The sequence below is a fragment of the Physeter macrocephalus genome, chromosome 8 (assembly GCF_002837175.3).
Source record: "Physeter macrocephalus isolate SW-GA chromosome 8, ASM283717v5, whole genome shotgun sequence".
Lineage (NCBI taxonomy): Eukaryota > Metazoa > Chordata > Mammalia > Artiodactyla > Physeteridae > Physeter > Physeter macrocephalus.
The window spans coordinates 60042603-60062903 of NC_041221.1; the positions used below are offsets into that span (position 1 = coordinate 60042603).

Sequence of the window (20301 nt, forward strand, 5' to 3'; positions counted from 1 at the left end):
ATTCAGCTAATGCTCAATCCTGACCCTCCCTGAGTCTGTGCCCAGACCCCTGCCAGGGGACTGAGGAGCTGGGGGGGCCTGAGCATCTGTCCCAGGGCAGCAGGGAGGTGGGACTGTGTGAGCTGAGGCTCCAGTGTCCTATTAGACTTAACATACAAAACACAAATTCAACGATAGAATTACTGAGAATTTTCAGATGGCCACACAGCATCATACCCTGAGCACAGAGCTCCCTGCTGAGAGTGGGGCATCTGTGGCTTTACTGGTCACACACCCATAAAGTGGGCCCTGCCTGCAACCTTTTTCCTTTTTTCCTTCTCACCTTCCCCCTTACATCCTCTTTCTCCCTCCATTCTTCCTTTGTCTCGCAATGACTTTTAAATAATTCGGATCAGTGACTTTAGTTCTATGGCATGCCTGTCATCAAAAGGTGGCTACAGTGAACACATCTAAGCTTTCGTGCCTGCTTTATCAGCTTTTCTAAGGTTCTTTCACCTGATGTTATGTAAACATATTTTGAAGGGTCTGAAATATGGTATATTTAAAACAATCAGGAGACCCCTCTCCCCTTTTAAGAAGCACTAGCCATTGGAGAAGGAAAACAGAAGCAAAAAAGAGTGTCCGCTCAATGAATTGATTTTGTTTATGGTTTCCTGGAAGAGCAAAGGAATTCAGGTTGCCACAGTGATTCAAACAGCAAAACACTCTGTCACGGTTCTCCTTCTGTGTGGGATGGAGTGTCAAGCACAGATGGAAAAAACAAAACCCACTTCTTACACGCTGTCTTCCTCTCTCCTTGCCTGACCCACAGAGGAGCCATTCTGGAAGCAGCCTGCTGAGATAGAGACTGCGGCCCAGCACATCTCAGCGGGCCTCTTCTGAGTTCCTGACCAGACAGTCCCAGTCAGCATTTCCCTTGCAAGCTGGAGTCTTACACAGCTTTTCTGGATAAGAGAAATTCCACCCCCTTACACTTTTCCTCCAAAATGTCTTTTGTCCTGAATCTTCCAGACAATTCCTTTGTCTCTAAACCTGGCCCCTAATTACAACATTATCATTGCCTTTTTTTTTTTCTTTATAAGAATATCCTCCCAGGAGTAACGGTGATAGCAACGTTTACCGAGTGAACGTTCTGTGCCCAGCACTGCATTTCCACGTTCTAACTCATTTAATCCTGACAACAACTTCATGAGGTAGGTACTCTTATCATCCCCATATTGCAGAGGAGAAATTGGAGGCACAGAGGGATTAAGCTGCCCACTGTCACAGCCAAGAGGTGGCAAAGCCAGGACTGACCGTCTGCAGAGCCCTTGTACTTCACCACTACACCATTTTGTCTCCAGTTACAAGTACGGTCTATTTATTTGATCCTGCATGTTCATATGGGAGGAATTTAAGCAAAAACTGCTGTTGGGATCAGCAACATCAGGAGCAATGAAGTGTGCCTTGCCAACTGAGACCTTCTTTCAACGTTAGGTGTTTTAAAATCCTCTCCTAGGAGGGTTGCCACGGTGCACCCTCACAAGAATTTGAGAGAGCCCTGGAGAGTACTAGCTTGTGAGCTGAGGCCCTGGCTCAGTGGTCTCCTGGTACCAGCATTCCCTTCTTGGCAAAATGGACTGAGTGTCAGTCAAAGGGAGTCTCCAGGCCTGGGAAGCCTTGGTCACAGACACCAGGAAGCACCAGGAGAGAAAAAATGGGATGTTGCCCAGAAGGGCCCTTAGGAAGAATGGAGAGTGGGTTTCTGTTTTGTGGGAATATCATTCAATAGGGGAAAAATATCATATAGATCTTATTATGGAGCTCTAGAGTTCTACATTGGGTGGCCAAATGAGATTGTGGATTTATTTATTTTTGCTGCATTTTTGTTCTTTTTGTTCATGGGTAATCCGTAAAGTGCCTTCAGGTACTCTGAAAACTGCTGGGAACTACTGAGTCCTAGTCATTTTCTCTTTATACCTCACGAGGGAGGGGAATTCGCAAGAAGGCTTGCCAAGAAGAAAGGTGAATTAACGTACAGTAATTTTGCTATAGGAGACTGATAAAAAACAAGATTCCAGTATCTTGATTGTAGACTCTTATTCATTTATTTATTTATTTTTGGCTGCGTTGGGTCTCCGTTGCTGCGCACGGGCTTTCTCTAGTTGCGGCGAGTGGGGGCTACTCTCTGTTGCGGTGAGCGGGCTGGGCTTCTCATTGCGGTGGAACACGGGCTCTAGGCGTGCGGGCTTCAGTACTTGTGGCAAGCGGGCTCAGTAGTTGTGGCTCACAGGCTGTAGAGCACAGGCTCAGTAGTTGTGGCGCACGGGCTTAGCTGCTCTGAGGCAGGTGGGATCTTCCCGGACCAGGGCTCAAACCTGTGTCCCCTGCATTGGCAGGCGGATTCTTAACCACTGCGCCACCAGGGAAGTCCCGATTGTAGACTCTTTTCATTCTAGGTGATCTCCCAAGGAGTCTTAACGCAAGATTTAGGACTAGTTGTTTATTTGTTAACGTGTTGGTGGCATTAATTCTACGGTGGGTTCTTCAGGGAGGGAACTCCAATCTCCATCTTCTCTTGGAGGTAGGGGTCTGTTTGTCACATGACAGTGACTGTACAAAGCGGACATAAGGGTTTTAGGTCACATGGCCCTTTTAAAGGGCTGGATGGTTTTGTGCTATGAGAACACTGGCCCGTAAGTTCAGCTGGAGCCAGATGTGTTAGACTGGAATGGAGCTGGAGGGGAAGTTTTACTAGTTTGTATAGCGTGAACACTTGAGAGCTGAGGGTTTGGGGCTAACTAGAGGACAAAGGGGCCCAATATCCTGGCTTGGAGTCAGGACCATCTTCACGGTTAGCCCCTTTGGACCCAGGCTTTCGCTTGGCCTGACTCCAGAGGCTGCTGTATCCCAAAGCCTGGGGCTGACTCTCCTGGAGAACTAGTGGAAGATAGAAATGGGGGGGGTGGGGCAGTGAGGCATGGTGACCCTCAGCTGCTGAACTACTTCATTTCACAGGTGCTCTAAAGATTAATATGGAAAAGCCCCCCACGAAACCTCCTTCCCTGCTGTGTTAGTGTGTAGACAGAGTCTAGCTTCTGCTTCTAGCTGTCTGGCAAGGTGACAGTCTCTAGGACATCTCTGCATTGCCCTTGCCACATCTATGACTGGGAATCTTTCTGCTGAAATGGAGTCTAGCAAAGAGTAACTCATAATAAATATACGCTGAACAATGCATAAATAAATAAATAAATAAATAAAAACCAGCCTTATCAACTATGGGCAAAGCCAAACGAAATAGAATTTTACTCATCCTTTTCTTAGCTTCCCTCTCTTTTTCTCACTATCTCCCGCCTTTCACTCTCTTTTCGCTTTTTTCCTCACTTGCGTTTACTCCTAGGTGAGTTCCTGTTTTTTCTCTGTCTACCTCGTCCCCTCCTTCTTCTCTGCAGCCAAGCACTGGGGAGCTGACATATGCAGGCCACTTTAACTTAGGCTACCCTTCAAGACAGCTCAGTCTTTGCTCCCAGGGTAAAGGGGTTGATTTCGTAAATTTGACTTTCTCTTTGTTTACTCTGGGCTTATGTGGCTTTGTAGTTTTCCTCTTATCAAGCACTGGGAGTTGTGTGGCCTGAGTCTCTGTGGGTGTGGGGTGTGTTTGGGTAATGATAACCTCCCTGTGCACTAGTTTCGCCATCTGTGAACTGAGGGGTTGGACTAAATGACTTGTGTGGTCCTTTCCAGTTCTAAGGCTCTTCCATCTATGAACCGGATCCACTGGTCTATGATATTTATAATTATCCTTTGGCATTCTGAATATATTTAAAGTATACTTACAGGATTTTGATACACTTCAAACAGTTGACCACAGATCTTGGCCACCACGGGAAGGAGGAGGATTCCATGCTGGACCAAATCAGTCTCAGGCACTGGGGTTGATGGTTACATTCAAGAACTCCAAGGGTATGTGTATGTGTGTGTGTATAATTTCCTTAACTACATAACTACATACTGAATGAACAAACATGAAATAGTTTTATATTACTGCAGTTCTTTTCTTTCTAACCTCCCTTGAAAAATGCATTGAAAGAAGAGTACTGCTGAGGAAGATTCCAAATAAACACATTTTCTAGGATTAGGAGGAAGGAGCTAGAGGTGAGATTTGAGGGGCAGTAGATACTTGCCCTTCTCACTGACCTGCCATCATATCTATCCTAGAATTCCTAACATTAGAAAAAACTCCTTGATACTAAGCCACACGGACTAAGGCACATGGACTTCCCTGGTGGTGCACTGGTTAAGGCGGCTGCCAATGCAGGGGACACAGGTTCGATCCCTGCTCTGGGAAGATCCCACATGGGGCAGAACAACTAAGCCCATGCGCCACAACTACTGAGCCTGTGCTCTAGAGCCCACGAGCCACAAGTCCCGAGCCTGTGCACCACAACTATTGAAGCCATGTGCCTAGATCCCGTGCTCTGCAGCAAGAGAAGCCACCGCAATGAGAAGCCTGTGCACTGCCACGAAGAGTATCCCCCACTTGCCACAACTAGAGAAAGCCCACACGCAGCAACAAAGACCCAATGCAGCCAAAAAAAAAAAAAAAAGATACTAAGGTATCTCATTCCTAGAAGTTTCGGTTAAGCTGAAAATGGTATTTCACAGAAAGAACCCAATATGCCACTATTCCCACTGGCTTGGGATGGATAAGCTTATTGAACTGAATTCAGTGAACACCTTTTTGGTGTTCGCAAAGATTCACAAAGATCTGTTCTGGGTCTTGAGAGACATCTGGATGAGCAAGGCACATTGCCCTTAAGCACATAGTCTAGAAGAGGAGACACAGGCACCCCACTGATTGTAACACCAGTAATAGAAGTAAGGAAGTGCTAGATGGAGGGAAAAATTCTGAAAGGGAGCTCAACAAAGAGGGTGAACTTAGTCGGGCCTTGAGAAATAAGGAAGAACAAGTATAAATTCTGCAGTTAGAAGGGATGATGCAGGGAGTGCAAGAAGAAAGAAGTATTTCACCAAAAGGGAAGAGCATGACCAAGGGGAAGACAGGATGAATCTTTACGATGTGTGGAGGAGATTATTAATATTCCAGTATGATTGGAGTAAAGCCTATATGGCTTGAAGAGGAAAGGGCAGGGAGTGGGGTGGGTTGCAGAGAGGTTGTTCATGGCAGTAAGTGCAAGTCAGGGAGTTTGCTCTTTACCAGAAAATGGCACTTAGTGAAGGTTTTTGAGCCAAGAACCAGCAGTGACCATAATTGTTTTGGTGTAGTAACAGTTACGTTAGTGCATTCCTTTGTGATTTGCAGAAAGAGCACTTGGTGCAATGTGAGAATAGACTGGAGAAGGAAAGGGCTGAAAGTAGGAATACAGATACTGAAACTGTTCAGGTGAGAGATAGGTGAAGCTTGATCTAAGGCACTGACGGTAGGTGTACTAAATTGTCTCCATTTGTTCTTCCCGGTTAACTCTCCATCTTTTTTCATCCTGCTCTCTACCCTTTAGCATGTATGAATTGCATCAAATGGGCCCCTTTGCCCTTTGGCTTCTGGTTGGGATTGGCCAGTGAGTGGTACTGACAGGAGATGGACGTAGGAGGAAAGAGTGATTGGGGCATTTAATCCTCCAGTTCCCTCCCTGCTAGGCCACAGTTTGACTATTCCATCAAAGGCTACAGTTTCCGTCCTAGGCCCTTTCCTACAGCTACAGCTTTTGCTGTGTCTTAGTAACCATTCCCTCCTATGCCCTCCCAGATGCCCTAATGGCAACCTGCTGTTGTGTGTAAATAGCCTCTTTATTAATCTATGCTCAAATAATCCCACCTGAGTGGATTGTTTCCTGCTGGGGCCCTGATCTATACAGTGGGGATAGAAAGGAGTACACAGAGATGTGAGACCTGAGGAGGTGGAATCGAGAGGTCTTGATAACCAATTACACAGGAAGGATGATAAGGAAGCAGTGTCCATGGGCCACATGACGGCCTCTGGCTTGCGCTACTGGGTGGATGGCAATGTGACGGGAAGGAGAGATCCTGGATTCAGTTTGAACATGCTGAGTTTGATATGTCCATGGGAAATTATGGGAAGATGCCGGGTAGAGCTGGAAATGTGAGTTTAACGTTCAAGAGAGAGGTCAGAGCTGGATTTTGATCTGAGGAAATTCTGAGTAGAATGACAGTCGAAGCCTTAGGAACCGATGGGCTTTCTGAGGAAAGGAGAATGAGAAAAAGATTAATGACTAAATTTCTACAGTGTTGAGGAGTGAAAGGAAGATGAGCCCGAGAGATAACCCGTGTAGACGCCTGGTAAGCTAGTGTCATCACAGATAGGCAAGAACTTGCCCCGAAGGGACTGAGATTCCATCAAGGGAGACTGGATGCAGACAGGGACAGCATTCTGCTCAGTGCTAGCCCAGAGAGAGCCATGCAGTCGGGTCTCCTGGGCAGATGTGGGAGGTGAACGAGGGCAATGGGCCCAAAGGTGGGCACCACCAGCTACCAAGGGACCCAAGAAATGGGGGCAGAAGTCAAACTTAGTTTACTTTTTGGGCCCAATGTTTCAAATCTTTACGTTTTGGTTGCCTGGGTCAAATACAGGAGCTTTATTAGTTCAAAGTGCTACAGCTTTAAATGTGGTCTCATACAGTCCAAGAGAAAAGCAGAAAGTTCAGTGAAAGGAATTAATGACAATGGGAAATAGACTCATTCATGTGGAAAAACTTTATGAGGAGTACAGTGCTGGCCCTGAGTTATAAATGAGGAAGAAGGCTAACAGAGGCAAGTATAATCCCGGTTGCAGCTGACATTTGGAATTACCCTCAGTCTTCTTTGCAGAGTAAACAGCAGAACACACCACTTCTGAATTTTACTGCTAACCACAGGGAGGGAGAGGGTGTACAGTTCCTCCAGAGTGTGATTCTTAACCTTTTTTTTGGGGAGGGGGTAGTTACAGATCCTCATTGAAGAAATGAAGAAACTGCACTTCCTCAGAAAATTGTATGCTAACATCCTCACACATAAGCACATGCAATATTATATACAATTGTAGGGGTCCTAGAAGGAACCTGTCTTCTTAATCTTTCCCCCTACAATGCCAGATGCAGAATAGGTGTTCATGAAATTTTTTTTTCTCATGAGATATTTATTAAGCTATTGAGTATATAAATGTGTGAGGCATTATGCTTATTATACAAAATCATGGTCAAAATGTAAATAGGTAGGAGTAGCTAAGGTTTTAGAACCCATTAATACGAATTCATTTATCACAGTGGTTTTCAACCCCAGCTGGACATTACAATCTCCTGGAGGAAGGGAAAACTTTAAAAATTACTGACACCTAGGATCCACCCCAGACAAACTGACTGAAAAACTAAGGGTGTGGGGCTTGGGTATCAGTATTGTCTAAAAGCTCTTCAGTTGATTCTAATGTGCAGACAGGACTGAAATCAATGTAGCAGGTTAAAAGCTATAACATTTAGTAGAGAGAAAGAATACAGTAGGTAGATGTGGGTATGATAACTAAGCTTTCATGGAGGAAATTGGGAACCATAATAAAAATGATAATCTCGGGCTTCCCTGGTGGCGTGGTGGTTGAGGGTCCGCCTGCCGATGCAGGGGACACGGGCTCGTGCCCCGGTCCGGGAGGATCCCACATGCTGCAGAGCGGCTGGGCCCGTGAGCCATGGCCGCTGAACCTGTGCGTCCGGAGCCTGTGCTCCGCGACGGGAGAGGCCACAACAGTGAGAGGCCCGCGTACAGCAACACCCCCCCCCACCCCCCCCCCGCAAAAAAAAGATAATCTCTTCCAATTACAAAGAATATTACATATCACTGTCATGCGCATGGTCTCATTCATGCCCCAAAGATACACCTATAGTTAAGCCAAGCAGGTTTAGGTGACTCTTCTCAGAACAAAGCCAGGTCTGTTAATGCAAACTCAGATCTTCTGAGTTGAGCACATTTTTCTTTGGATTTTGCCAAATTGCCTCTTGGAGGATCAAATCAAGTGTTCCCACACATGAAGAGCCCAACTCAGAAGGTCTGGAGTGGGGTCTGGGAATCTGTTGTTTTACAAGCACTGCTGATGATTCGATTGCAAAGCCACCTCCCAAGCAGCAGCTCTAAATTGGGCTGTGGTAGAGGAAGGTGGGGCAGAGGAGGCATATCAGTCAGAATTACCCGGGGAGATTTTTCAAAATGCACATGCATGAGCCCCATCCCAGATCTATGAAATCAGAAAACAGGGGTGATGGGAGTGAATATACAGAAAATGCTTGATTCTGATACCACTCTCACCTTAGCTGAGAGCCAACACATGTGGGATACATCTTGGTTGCCCAGCCGGGCTGCCCTGGGGCTACTGCTCCAATGGTGACCCCTGACCAGCCAGAGGACTGGGCTCTGGGCAGGGACTGGCATGACGGGGACAGGGCAGCTGATTAGATACTGAAAGTATGGAGGAGGGTGCTAAGGGCAGGTGAGGATGACAAAAACATGCTTTGTTCACTTCACAGTTTTGCAGGGCTGGCCCTGCTACAGGGTAACTGAAGCCAAGTTTGTAGGAACAAAAACAGAGTAGTTTCCAAATCAGTTCTGTTTTGCCCTTATCTCAGGCACACATGTCAACCCTGAAAGTGCCAGGTGCCCTTCTCTGCTGTGTGTGGCATGTGAAAACACCTGAGCGAAACCACCATCAGGGCGTGCAGAATCACAGGGATCCTGGCAGCAGTTCAGCAAGGGTGCCCTTATCGGGCTGATAGAAATAAACAGTGGGGATGTCTAGGTTAGGCATGAAAAGACAGAATGGGCTAGCAACTTTGTTGAAAGGATGCATAGTATCGCTCTCCTCTCAAGGACACAATAGATAACTCTTAGTTAATCATTCCCTTTGAATGATTTCCTTAGAAAACACTTCAATAAGTGTTAGCTATGGTCATCCTTTCACCTTAGTCTCAGCTTTCCCCTCTTTGGGTTTTGTGTTTTTTTTTTAATTTTTGGCTGCACTGCACCGCACAGCATGTGGAACCCCAGACCAGGGATCGAACCCACACCCCCTGCATTGGAAGGTGGAGTATTAACCACTGCACCACCGGGAAGTCCCAGTTTTCCCCCCCTTGGACTGTAGATTTCTGATTTCTCTGGTCATGTGTACTGGTACAGACTCCCTTCTGGGATAGTGAGGTAGGGTTATGAGCCACAATTTTCATTGGTCAGAGTACCATTGTTCAGGGTCACCTGGAATTACTCTGCTTCAGAGGATTTGGAAGGAAGAACAAAGTCATGTCCAAAGACTTTGAAGGGACTTTCCTAATAATTCTTTGAAGGGTTATCCTGGTACACTGTGAGCCAGCAGCAATCATTGAGATGGAGAAAGAGAGAGTGAGAGAGGGTGTGCGCGTGTGTGTGCGTGTGTGTGCACGCGTGTGCGCGTGTGTGCGCGTGTGCGTGTGTGTGCGCGCGCGCGCAACAGCCGAGGTGGGTGATATTCTGTAACTCCTCCCCCTCTTTACCTTGGCAGGATTTCTTCTCAGCAACTGATGTACCCAAATCCTCCAAAGTGACAGGTTTGCTGTTGCCGCACTGGATATGAATGAAGGGAAGAGGGCAGCATGTATCTTACTTGCTCTGTTGTACATATAAAGTCCACATCAATTGCTGGGACTGTACCTTTGAAAATTCCATCTTTCAGGTCTGACATACTCAGAATTGTTAACATTGCTTTACACCATTTATACTTGAGACAAGCCCACTGGCTAACTTCTCACCTGCACAGCCCAGTGGAGAGCCGTTTTAAAGTCTTTATCCACAAGGGTGGGGTCTGCCCCCTTCTTCAGCAGCATTTGGGTGTGTTGAGGCCGGTTGTGGAAAGCTGCCCAGTGGAGTGGTGTCATTCCCTACAAAACCACAATCAGAGGGACACAGATGAGCACAGGATATCAGGAAGGAAAACAGAGCACACTTTCTCCTCAGGCCTGAGGGCGTCACCGGATGTGCTGGTTGCCGCCTGTCAGTTCATTCGTTCCTTGAGCCATTCATTCAGCAGATACTTATTGGGCTTCTACTTGGTGCCAGGCAAACAGGTGTTAAGGATACTACAGTGAATAAGATAAATAAGATCCTGTCCTCGTGGGAATTACACTGTGGTAGAGGAAGATGGATAATAAATGCACGCAAACAAGCAAAAGGATTTTCCAGATTGTTGAATGCTGTAAAGAATGTACTTGGGGTGCTGTGAGAGAGTAACCACCACAGGGGTAGGAACTGTTCTACATGGGCCTCTGTGAGCCAGGGTGAACTGTGGGAAGAGACCAGCGAGCAACAAGTCACTAAGGCCGGCACCCGTGATCAGTCACGCTGGGATGCCATCTCCTGCCACCAGGGCAGGGGCACTGTCTATTTTATTACGGTATCCCCAGGGACTGAACCAAGGCTAAATAAACAGCTGTTGAATGAATGAAAGAAAGAATGAATGAATAGGGAGAGGAGGAGAAAGATGTGAGATGAGGTTGGAGAGAGGCAGGACTGATCCTGGGAGCGTGGGATGGGGAATACCCTGTACAAGGCATTTGGATTTTATTCTAAACTCAATAGAAAGACAGTGGGGGATTTTAAGCAGATGTTGACATGATCTGATTTACATTGTTTAGAAGAAATCACTCCGTGGCAGCCTGGAGAACAGATCTGGATGAGTCAATCTGGTGAATCCCACCTTCTTTCAGAGCTTAAGGTCACACACTATAGGCATCATTTAATAATAAGATAAGCTTCTTCTGGGAAACATTTGCCAAAAAGAACCAGTATTATTTGGTAGTGTACTATGAAAAGATGGCCTCTTCTCTTTGACTATGGCTCTCAATAATATGAAATGTATCTAAAATGATTCTAGATTAAGATGCCTGGTAAAGGGAGAAAAGGACATAGGTAGCTTTCTCTTTTTGGAGATGTCTCTTCAGGTAACATAAAGAAATGTCACCACCTTGGCCTTCTCTGCTCATCCAAGATGAGCTGAGTGGAGGAGATGGCCCTCAGCCTAGCTAGGAGTGCAGAACTAATATTATTCCAGAATTAATATGTATTGATCTAGAGATCTTTATGAGTTCTTATGTATATTATCTCACTTAATCCTCCAAACAGCTTTTTGGATTTAGCATTGTGGTGAAGTCCACTACATGCTCACCAAACTCTACTTCCTCTCCCTCCAGGGCGCACAGTCAGTCTACACTCCCCAGCCTCCCAGCAGATACATGTAGCCACAAGACTGAGTCCTGAACGTTGCAGTGTGGACAGAAAGGATGGAAGGATGAAAGCCCCTACCCCTCCAGGGTCTGTCTGGAAAACAAAACCTATGTCGTCTTTGACATATTTTCTTCTCCTCACCTGACAACGGAATGTGGAGAAGGACAAGGCTCAAGAATGTGCTGGAATCATGTGATTAATCAACTCAGGACCCTGACTGATGAGGTAGGACAGGGTCACCTCATCAACCAGCACTGGGCTATGAAGCAAGCAGGAATTAAGCTTTTATTATGTCAGGCCACTGAGATTTTGAATTGTTTTCTATAGCAGTTAGCCAACTCTGACAGGTGCCACTGTCCTTCCCATTTTGTGGAAGAGGAAGCTGAGCTCTAGGGAAGTTCACAAGTCTATGATCGAGCTGAATCTAGGGTGTGATGTTTGTGGGGCCGTGAGATTAGAATGTTAAACCCCCTTGACCAGTTCCATATTCTAAATCATTACATTATGGTCTGCTTTCAAGTTTCAAATGTCACATAACACTGAGCCTCCAGATACCCTTAAGGATATTTCAAGAAATTGGTTCCATATGGAAAAGAATGCTGGTCTAAAAACAGTGGAACGTCTTGTTCTTATTCCAAAAGCTGAATATTACTTGGGATTCAGAATAGCTCAAAGTATTTCAATGGGTCCTCTTCATTTTTTAATTTGGGCCACTGGAATTAGACATCTGGACTCCAGGGAATCAGATTCTTTTTACTGTGCAAGGATTATTCCCAGTGCTGAGTCCCATTTGCTTCAGAATCACTGGCTTCCTTATGAAGTGCCACCTGTATCCAGGGTTAAAGACATTGGAGACAATTTTGAAGTCACTGGGGTGTTAAGCTTCAAGAAGGCAGGGCCCTTGTCTGCCTGTCTGAATCCCTGGAGCCTAGAACAGTGCCAGGCACATTGTGGATGCTAAGTAAAGGCTTATTAAATGACTGAGTGACTTCTTACTGTTCTTGATCGAATTTTTTGCTTTTGTAAAATTTGGCTTTGCTTTCTAAAATCATTCACAGAAGAAAGACAGAACATGACTTCTTTATGGAAAATGAACTTGTTTGATATGATCATTGTTACCAACTGTTCAATTGAAACCTGTTAGAATTCTTGATGAGCGCTCCAAATGAGGTAGATGGCAATCACTATATGCAGAGATATAGATGTAGCAATATGAGAATTCAGTGTGAAATTGTGAATTAAACTGTCATTATGCACTGTTAACCCTTGTCTCCTAAATATAGCTTCTAGGCTTTAAGAGTTATTCTCTTAAGACAACAACCACCCCTCCCCAACCCACTGCTGGAAAAAACAAAACAAAACAAAACAAAACCCCCCACCCTCCTGCATGCTTTGGTAAATGGTGGGGAGGAGCACTACCATTTTTCATATACCTACTTGGTACCAAGAACTTTATTCACTTCACTGAATCTTTACAACAAGCCTAAGAGATAGGTATTTTTAGACCCATTTTACAGGTGAGGAAACTGAAACACAGGTTAAATATTGGGTTGGCCAAAAGGTTCGTCCGGGTTATGGAAAAACCCGAATGAACTTTTTGGCCAATCCAATAATTTCCCTAAGGCCACTGACTGGGTACAAGGCCATGACTGGGTACAAGGCAAAGGTGGGATTCAAATCCAGGTCTCTCCAACTCTGGAGGAAAATGCTCGTTCCACACATCAAGCTAGTAGACTTTCATCTTGGAAATGAGCTCAGCTGCTGGACAATTTTTTTCTTTGTGATTTTATCTACATTCAGGGTCTTCTCACTTTCTAGAATGGTGATTCTCAGTAGCATAAGGGTTGCCACCCTTTATTACTATTTGTTTCATTTGGCATCACCTCTAGGTTTCTTCTAAAAGTGCAGCTGGCAAATATTTATTTTTGTAAGGTATTGAAATATACATATTCTTCCCCCACTCCTCCCCTACCTACCCTGGAATTTGGGATCAGTGTTATAAGTAACTGTTGATCCTTTGAGTGGCCCCAAATCAAGACTTGAAACACTCCATTACTTCTCTAAATAATAATATGTTGTGTAATATAAATTTGTATGTTTATATTACAATATAAACAGGTTTCAAACATTCACTCAAGTCAAGGGAAACTTCCTGTTGCTATTTTTTTCAATTGGGCTAATGAGAAATACAAATACATCCTCTCAGAGTTAGTAATATGAAAACCAAAACTTTTAGAATCAGCTCAAGTGTAGCCCTTTGTATTGCACAACACACCTTGTTTAGGAACTTTTTCCTACAACTGCCTCCTCCTTCCTTCAGCTTCTATTAACACAGCTAACACATCCTAGTTGTGTTATGTTAAGACTCGGGTGGCCATTTAAGGGGCAGACTTCAGGCTTGGCAACTGGCATTTGCACTGAGCTGTGATAGGGACTAAGATTAAGCTGTGATGCACTTAAAGGCAGAGGTTGTGGCTCATTCACTGTGATATGCCCAAGTACACATTAGGTGTTCAAGAAGCATTCAGAGGAAGAATTAATTAGGGAATTGCAGGTTATCCAGGCTCCCTTGAATTCATGGGGAGTGTAAGATACTAGAGTCTGTCGAACTCAAGCCAGCCACCTGTGTCCAAACTGTGAGGCTCCTCATTGAGTCACTGAGGACTCAACTGGGCCTTCAAAGAATCTAAGGGCTGAAAATCTAGGAGCTACCTGAAGATAGATTACAACAAACACCCAGATGACTCTTGTAACAGTAGAATTCCACTTTCTTGAAAAAGAAGGAGTATTGGCTCAAACAGTGAAGAGTAACTTACATTCATTTAAGAACATAGCTCTCTAGAATGTTTTGGAGGGAAATGTTAAGTTTTGGTTGACTTAGAATCCATTTCAAGATAGCTGACAGGACCGTGTGGTGACTGTTGGGTGCATAGCGGGGCTGTTTTGGAACATGCTCTTGTACGGATGAGTAATTCTGTGCCTTGAGCCTGTGCCACCAACATTTCAGTTAAGGGCTTTCAAGTCCTATTAGCTTCTCAGACCTTTTTTCTTTTTTTCCAAAACCACTGTAACTTTTATGTTTTATGAAGCAGAAATCTGATGAAGTGCTTAGCAGTTTTCATGTTTCAGAATTGCACTTTTAGACTAGCCCTTGCAGATACTGAAAGACACAGAGAGAGAAATGTGTGATGTGGCTGGGTGCTTGGTTCATCCCTTGCCTTGGTGCACTGGCGGCAGAATTTTAGCAGGTGTTTGAAAGATCAGCAAAACAATTCTAGATCATCTGAAAGATCTAGAATTTCACAGAAGTCCAGTTTGGCTCTGTTTGACATTTTAATATCCACACATTATTGATTCTGTGACTACCTCTCACAAAAGTTATAGAGGGTCTTCTGTGTACAAAAGATTGGAATAAATGATGTACTTTAAAAGATTCTAAAAAAACCTAGATGGTTAGAAGTGCTGTAATGAAAGCCATTTTCTTCAAATTTATTTGGGAAAAAACTTACAATTAGAGATCACAAAGATTAGTAGTGCATTAGCAAAAAAAGCTTGCATATTAATATTGCAAATTTGTTCTTTAAAATAGTTTGATATCTGTTATTCAGTATAATTTTTTTTAATTCTATATATTTTATTTTATGTAATTTGAAACATTTTTCTGAGACGGGATCTATAGGCTTCCCCAACATACCAGATGTGTCCATGTCATGACATTTGGACAAGGACCCCTGCTCTAGAATCTACAGTACATTTTTGAAGATCTAGAATAATATAAAAATCTTATTTTTTTGAGAGGAGATTTTGGAAATAATTAAAAGTCACCTGGAGTCAAGTCTGGTAAATAAAATGGGTCATTGAGTTGGGTCAACAAAACAAAGAGAGAAAAGGCCAATAAAATAAAATTATATGACTTTTTCTTGAATTTAATAATGTAATTCTCTATTTATCTAAACATGTATTTTTGGGGGGACTCTACTATGTGCAAGTTACTGAACTAGATTCTAGGGACACAAAGATAAAAAATACTGCCCCTAGAAAATTATGGGGAAAGGAGGGTTGGGGGAGAGAGGGAAGTGAGGGCTCCTAAGTAGTAGTGACTCTACTCCATTTATTAAGGTGTTCATTTTTAGGATAAAAATTCTGGTGTTTAAAATTTTTTTGCTTTATTATTTTACCTTTTGCCAACTGTAAAATAAAAAGATTTCTAGGGTCAGGGACTATTTCTATTGATTTTGTCTTTATAGTGCACAATCTCTGCTTATGCTTGTATCTTAGGAATGTTGTAAGTGGATTTTAGTGCTAAGAATTGTATCCAAAGATTCACATCTGTTTTTGCAACTTGGATTTATTTTCTGAGAGTGCTGTTGTAATGGAAGTTTGGATTGTCCGGCCACTCACAAAAATCTACTTATATCAGAATGTGCATTTAATATAGGATCAACAATCTATCCTAAATACCAGGCATAACAGTGCTTTTCTGGATAAATGCATTCAAAGTTCTAACCCAGATGCCAACATTTCATAGCCACTCTTGATTCAGTGCTCTTCCTGTCAAAGCTAAAATGAAAACAGGAGAGGTTAGGTTCCAGGAATTTAGCAACTTAACTCTCTGTAGCTGCAATAGACAAGCCTTTCTCTTTGTCAGTGATTCCCCTGAGGTCCAGAAGAACAAAGGCACAAAGGACAATCTGACCCATCTGACCCACCTTGCCTTTCCCACAGTGTTAAACTTTACAGTGTGAATAGCTTCTAAATAAGTCACTTTATAACTAAGCAGTGTGGTTAATGAAACAGGAAAAACAAACAGATCATTGGAATGAGAACTAAGAGTTCAGAAATGGAACCATATATTAAAAAAAAAAATCTTGTAACAAACTAAAAGAAAATTTAGCATAGCGTAGTTATGTTCCTAGGGGTAGGGAAGGCCTTCTTTAAAAAGATACCAAAAGCAAAAGCAACATTGGACAAGAATGATCATTTTGATTATATCATATTTTAAAATTTCTGTACAGGAAAAGACATCACAAACAGTTCTAAAATAAGGAACAGACTATGAAAAAATATTTGCAATTCAACAGCAGACAAAGGATTAATGTTCAGAATATAAAATAAACTCCTATGAATCTGTAAGAAAACTACAAGTAACACAACAGATGAATGGACAAAGGACCTAAACAGGCAAGTCACAGGAGATCTAAAAATGACCATTGCACCTATGAAATTATGCTCGATCTCACTGGCTATAAGGGGAAATGCAAATTAAAACAATAACAAGAAAATCCAACAATAGGAAAACAGTGATAAACACCCTTTTACACTATGGGTGGAGCTATAAATTGATGCAATCGTTTTGAAGAACAACCAGGCATGCATATTAAAAATGAAAATAGGGAACCCTCATGCAATGTTGGTGGGAATGTAAACTGGTGCAGCTACTGTGGAAAACAGTATGGAGGTTCCTTAAAAAACTAAAAATAGAACTATCATATGATCCAGCAGTTCCATTCCTGGGTATATATCCATAAAAAATGAAAATACTTATTTGAAATGACACATGCACCCCAATGTTCATAGCAGCACTATTTACAACAGCCAAGACATGGAAGCTACCCAAGTTCCCATCAATAGATGATTGGATTAAGATGATGTGGTGCATAGATATATACAATGGAATATTACTCAGCCATAAAAAGAATGAAATATTGCCATTTGCAGCAATGTGGATGAACCTACAGAATATTATACTTAGTGAAATAAGTCAGACAGAAAGACAAATACTATGTGATATCACTTACACGTGGAATCTAAAAAATAATAGCAAAGAATGTATATACAAAACAGAAACAGACTCACAGATATAGAAAACAAATTTGCGGTTACCAGTTGTGGGGGGAGAGGGACAAATCACAGGTACAGGATTAACAGATACAAACTACTATATATAAAATAGATACGCAACAAGGATACACTATAGAGCGTAGGGGATTATACCCTTGTAGTAACCTATAATGGAATATAATCTGCAAAAGTACTGAATCACTATGCTCTACATCCAAAACTAACACAATATGGTTAATCAATTATATTTCAACTAAAAAAAATAGAACCCCTCCCCCACACATAAACGTACACTCTCTACTGCCCAACAATTTTTCTTCTAGAGAAATGCTCGTATAAAATACTCAAGGAGGCTTATACAAACACCCTTCGGAGTAGTGTTTGTGATAGTGGAAAAATTGGAGACACCTAAATATTCATTCATAGGGGAATAGAAAATATAAGGACGTATTTTCATAGTGTGAAACATTATGAAGCCATTAAAAGGAATGAGCCAAATTTATATGCATCAACACATCCAAGACACTCTAAGACATATTCTTGAGTGAAAATCAAAGTTGCAGAACAACATATAACATGAGATATCTTTCATGTTATACTCCATAGTGCCTATGTGTCTATATATATATATATATATATATATACACACATAGTGTAAAAAGACAAAAGACTTGGAAAGAGACACATCAAATAGCAATTGGGGGCTAAGGTGGTGGGGTGGAAGTAATCATGGACTTCTAGTATTACTTGTAATATTTAAATTTTTAAAGAAGCAAATGTGTTCATGTATTACTTATACAAGTAAAAACTAACAACACAAAAAATGTTTTAATTCACTGAGCTCAGATCAGGACAGCCTCTAGAGTGATATTCATCTCTCTGATATAAAGTGGCACATATCATGGTTTTTTTATGTAAGCAGTTAGAGGATGGCTTCAGAAACAGATTTTTTCCTTCCTCTCTCCCTCTCTCCATTCTTTAGTTTCAGTTAATAATCTAGTATATCTCTTAATGAAGTTAGATTTCTATTAACTGATCATTTAACCTTTAACCATTATTGTGATAAGCTTGGGAGTCTTTCAGTTATTGGAAAATAATTTTATTCACACTATGTAGGGGTTATGTCTTGCTCTTTCCTCTTGTCATTAGGAAACCATAATGTTCTGCCAGCAATACCTTACCTTTTCCCTGATTTCTTTTGCCTTTGCTGTTTTTTGCTTCCTGTTATTTAGCAGATATAGAGAGTGTGTGTGCTTTAACTGTTACCCCCTCATATATGATGGAGACTACATTGTGCTTGGAAGTCACTGGAAAAGTGATTGTGGGAGGGGCGGGGTTCAGTAAGCGACTGCTTATTCAGCACACCGAGAAGCCAAATGCAGGAACTCCTCCAAGGTAACAAATGACAAAGCCTGGGCCATGTTCTTTCCATTTCAGAACTGTCCTTTGTCCAATGGCAAAGAGCAAATTAGCCCTTGCAAATTTATGTGGATTGGCTCACACTAGCAATATATATGTTAATGAAACACACAGGCAAGACTTAGTAGTTGGCTTCAGATGGATTTCAAACATGCTGTGACATGGTGCGAAGAGGAAGCTGCGACACTGGGGGGAAGTGTCCTTTCTGAGGCTCCTGCTCAAAAATGCCAACAGGTCAGAATGCTGGTGTTAAGAGCAGGAGGAATCTTCTCTGAGAGGTTGCTTTGCATGAGACGGAACTGGAGATTTTTCCAATATTTACCACATATTATCTGAAAAGTGTTACAATTACCACCGTTATAAAGATTTTTGTCTACATTCATTGTCTCCACCAGCCGGGGGGGGCGCCTCCCAGGGTGGGAAAAAATAGGGAACTGTCACTTTGCTAGGGGATGTTCAGCTCCACTGAGGAGGGGACAGAGTTGGATGTCTGTAGGAGGAATTTAGCTTTAGGGAGTGAATGACTGAATTTGCCCCCTTTCTAATAAGTCCCAGTTAGTCGGGGGAGTGAAGGTAGGAGTTGGAGGTGGAAGAAGTGGTTGGCAAGTTGCCCAAAGTCTAGAAGTTCTTGATCAGCTGACATAAACTGCAAGCCCCCAAGTTCCCTGATTTCACACCATGGGCAGAGTGATCAGAGTGTACTTTCTCATCTCTGGTTCTCGTTTTTAAAGCAGAAGTTTAAAACAGTGCAATATTCTCTCATCTGAGGTTTTGCTTTAAACCACGAAGACATGGAGGGTGAAAGCAACATGTGCCCACCGAGTCAGGGAGGTGTCCAACCTCAGACCCAGGCTGTGATGTAAGGGCTTTTTGCTGTGGTCATTACTGCCAAGCCTGTTGGAAGGAGGCCTTTGTTCAGAAGGCTCAAGAAAGATGGGGAGCCCAGCCCAGGAGAAATATGGGGTAGGGGGCCCAGCCCCTGTTAGGGGGCTTCCTCCCATCCTTTGGTCTATGGCCAGTTCATCTTGAAAACAGTCTTATTTGACATCTTGAGGCATATGCACTTTCAATGCTATCAGACTTTCTTAAAGTTATCAGACATTCTTAGCGCAGTCAAACCAAGCTTACTTTAAAAAAAAATTCCTTTAAAAATCAGGTATTTAAATCAGTTTTAAGAAACTATTAAAGAAATCAGGCTGGCTAATAAAAATCAGACCTGGTTTTTAGAAGAGTTAAGTAGATAAAAGACCCTCAGCTGCTTTGGGGCGGCTCTGCCTGGTCTGATCCACCCTCCCTCAGGAACTTAGTTGGGAGTGCTGTGCTGTCTTGTTGGAAGCCTTGTACAGGATTGCCTTGCAACGTAAAGCAAACAGCAGTTGTGATCATTGGCATTAATAATGTGGCTTCTGGAGCAGGGAGCCTAGATTGTTATCTATCTGTCATCTTTCACTCAGAGAGCATCAGCAGCCATCGAAGTTTCTGGTACTCAAGAAGACAGGAAAGAGCAATATTTATTTCTCAATGTCCAAAGGGAAATTACAAAATTTCAGTGGTATGATAAATGCTTAAATACTTAATGCAATAAATTCTTCCCTATTTAAAGCTACCCACACCCACAGAGGGATAAATTTCTGCCTGAGAATTAATAGTGGAGACACAGGCTTCCCTCTCAGGGTAGGAACACAAAATTGCTCCATTCCCTCCTTGCACCTTTAAGAGAGGAAGCTCTGTGGTTCAGAAAAGCCCTTATTGGGCTTCCCTGGTGGCGCAGTGGTTGAGAGTCCGCCTGCCGATGCAGGCAACACGGGTTCGTGC

At 42.9% G+C, this 20301-nt stretch overlaps 1 protein-coding gene across 1 annotated transcript in view; it reads right to left on the minus strand.

The window, feature by feature from the left end:
- Positions 1-20301, minus strand: part of ANKRD55 (ankyrin repeat domain 55) — a 95168-nt gene that overhangs the window by 22685 nt on the left and 52182 nt on the right. Inside the window, exon 6 of the mRNA XM_007112809.3 lies at positions 9756-9884. Within this exon, the coding sequence (XP_007112871.2) occupies positions 9756-9884 (129 nt within the window). The remainder of the gene's footprint in view (positions 1-9755; positions 9885-20301) is intronic.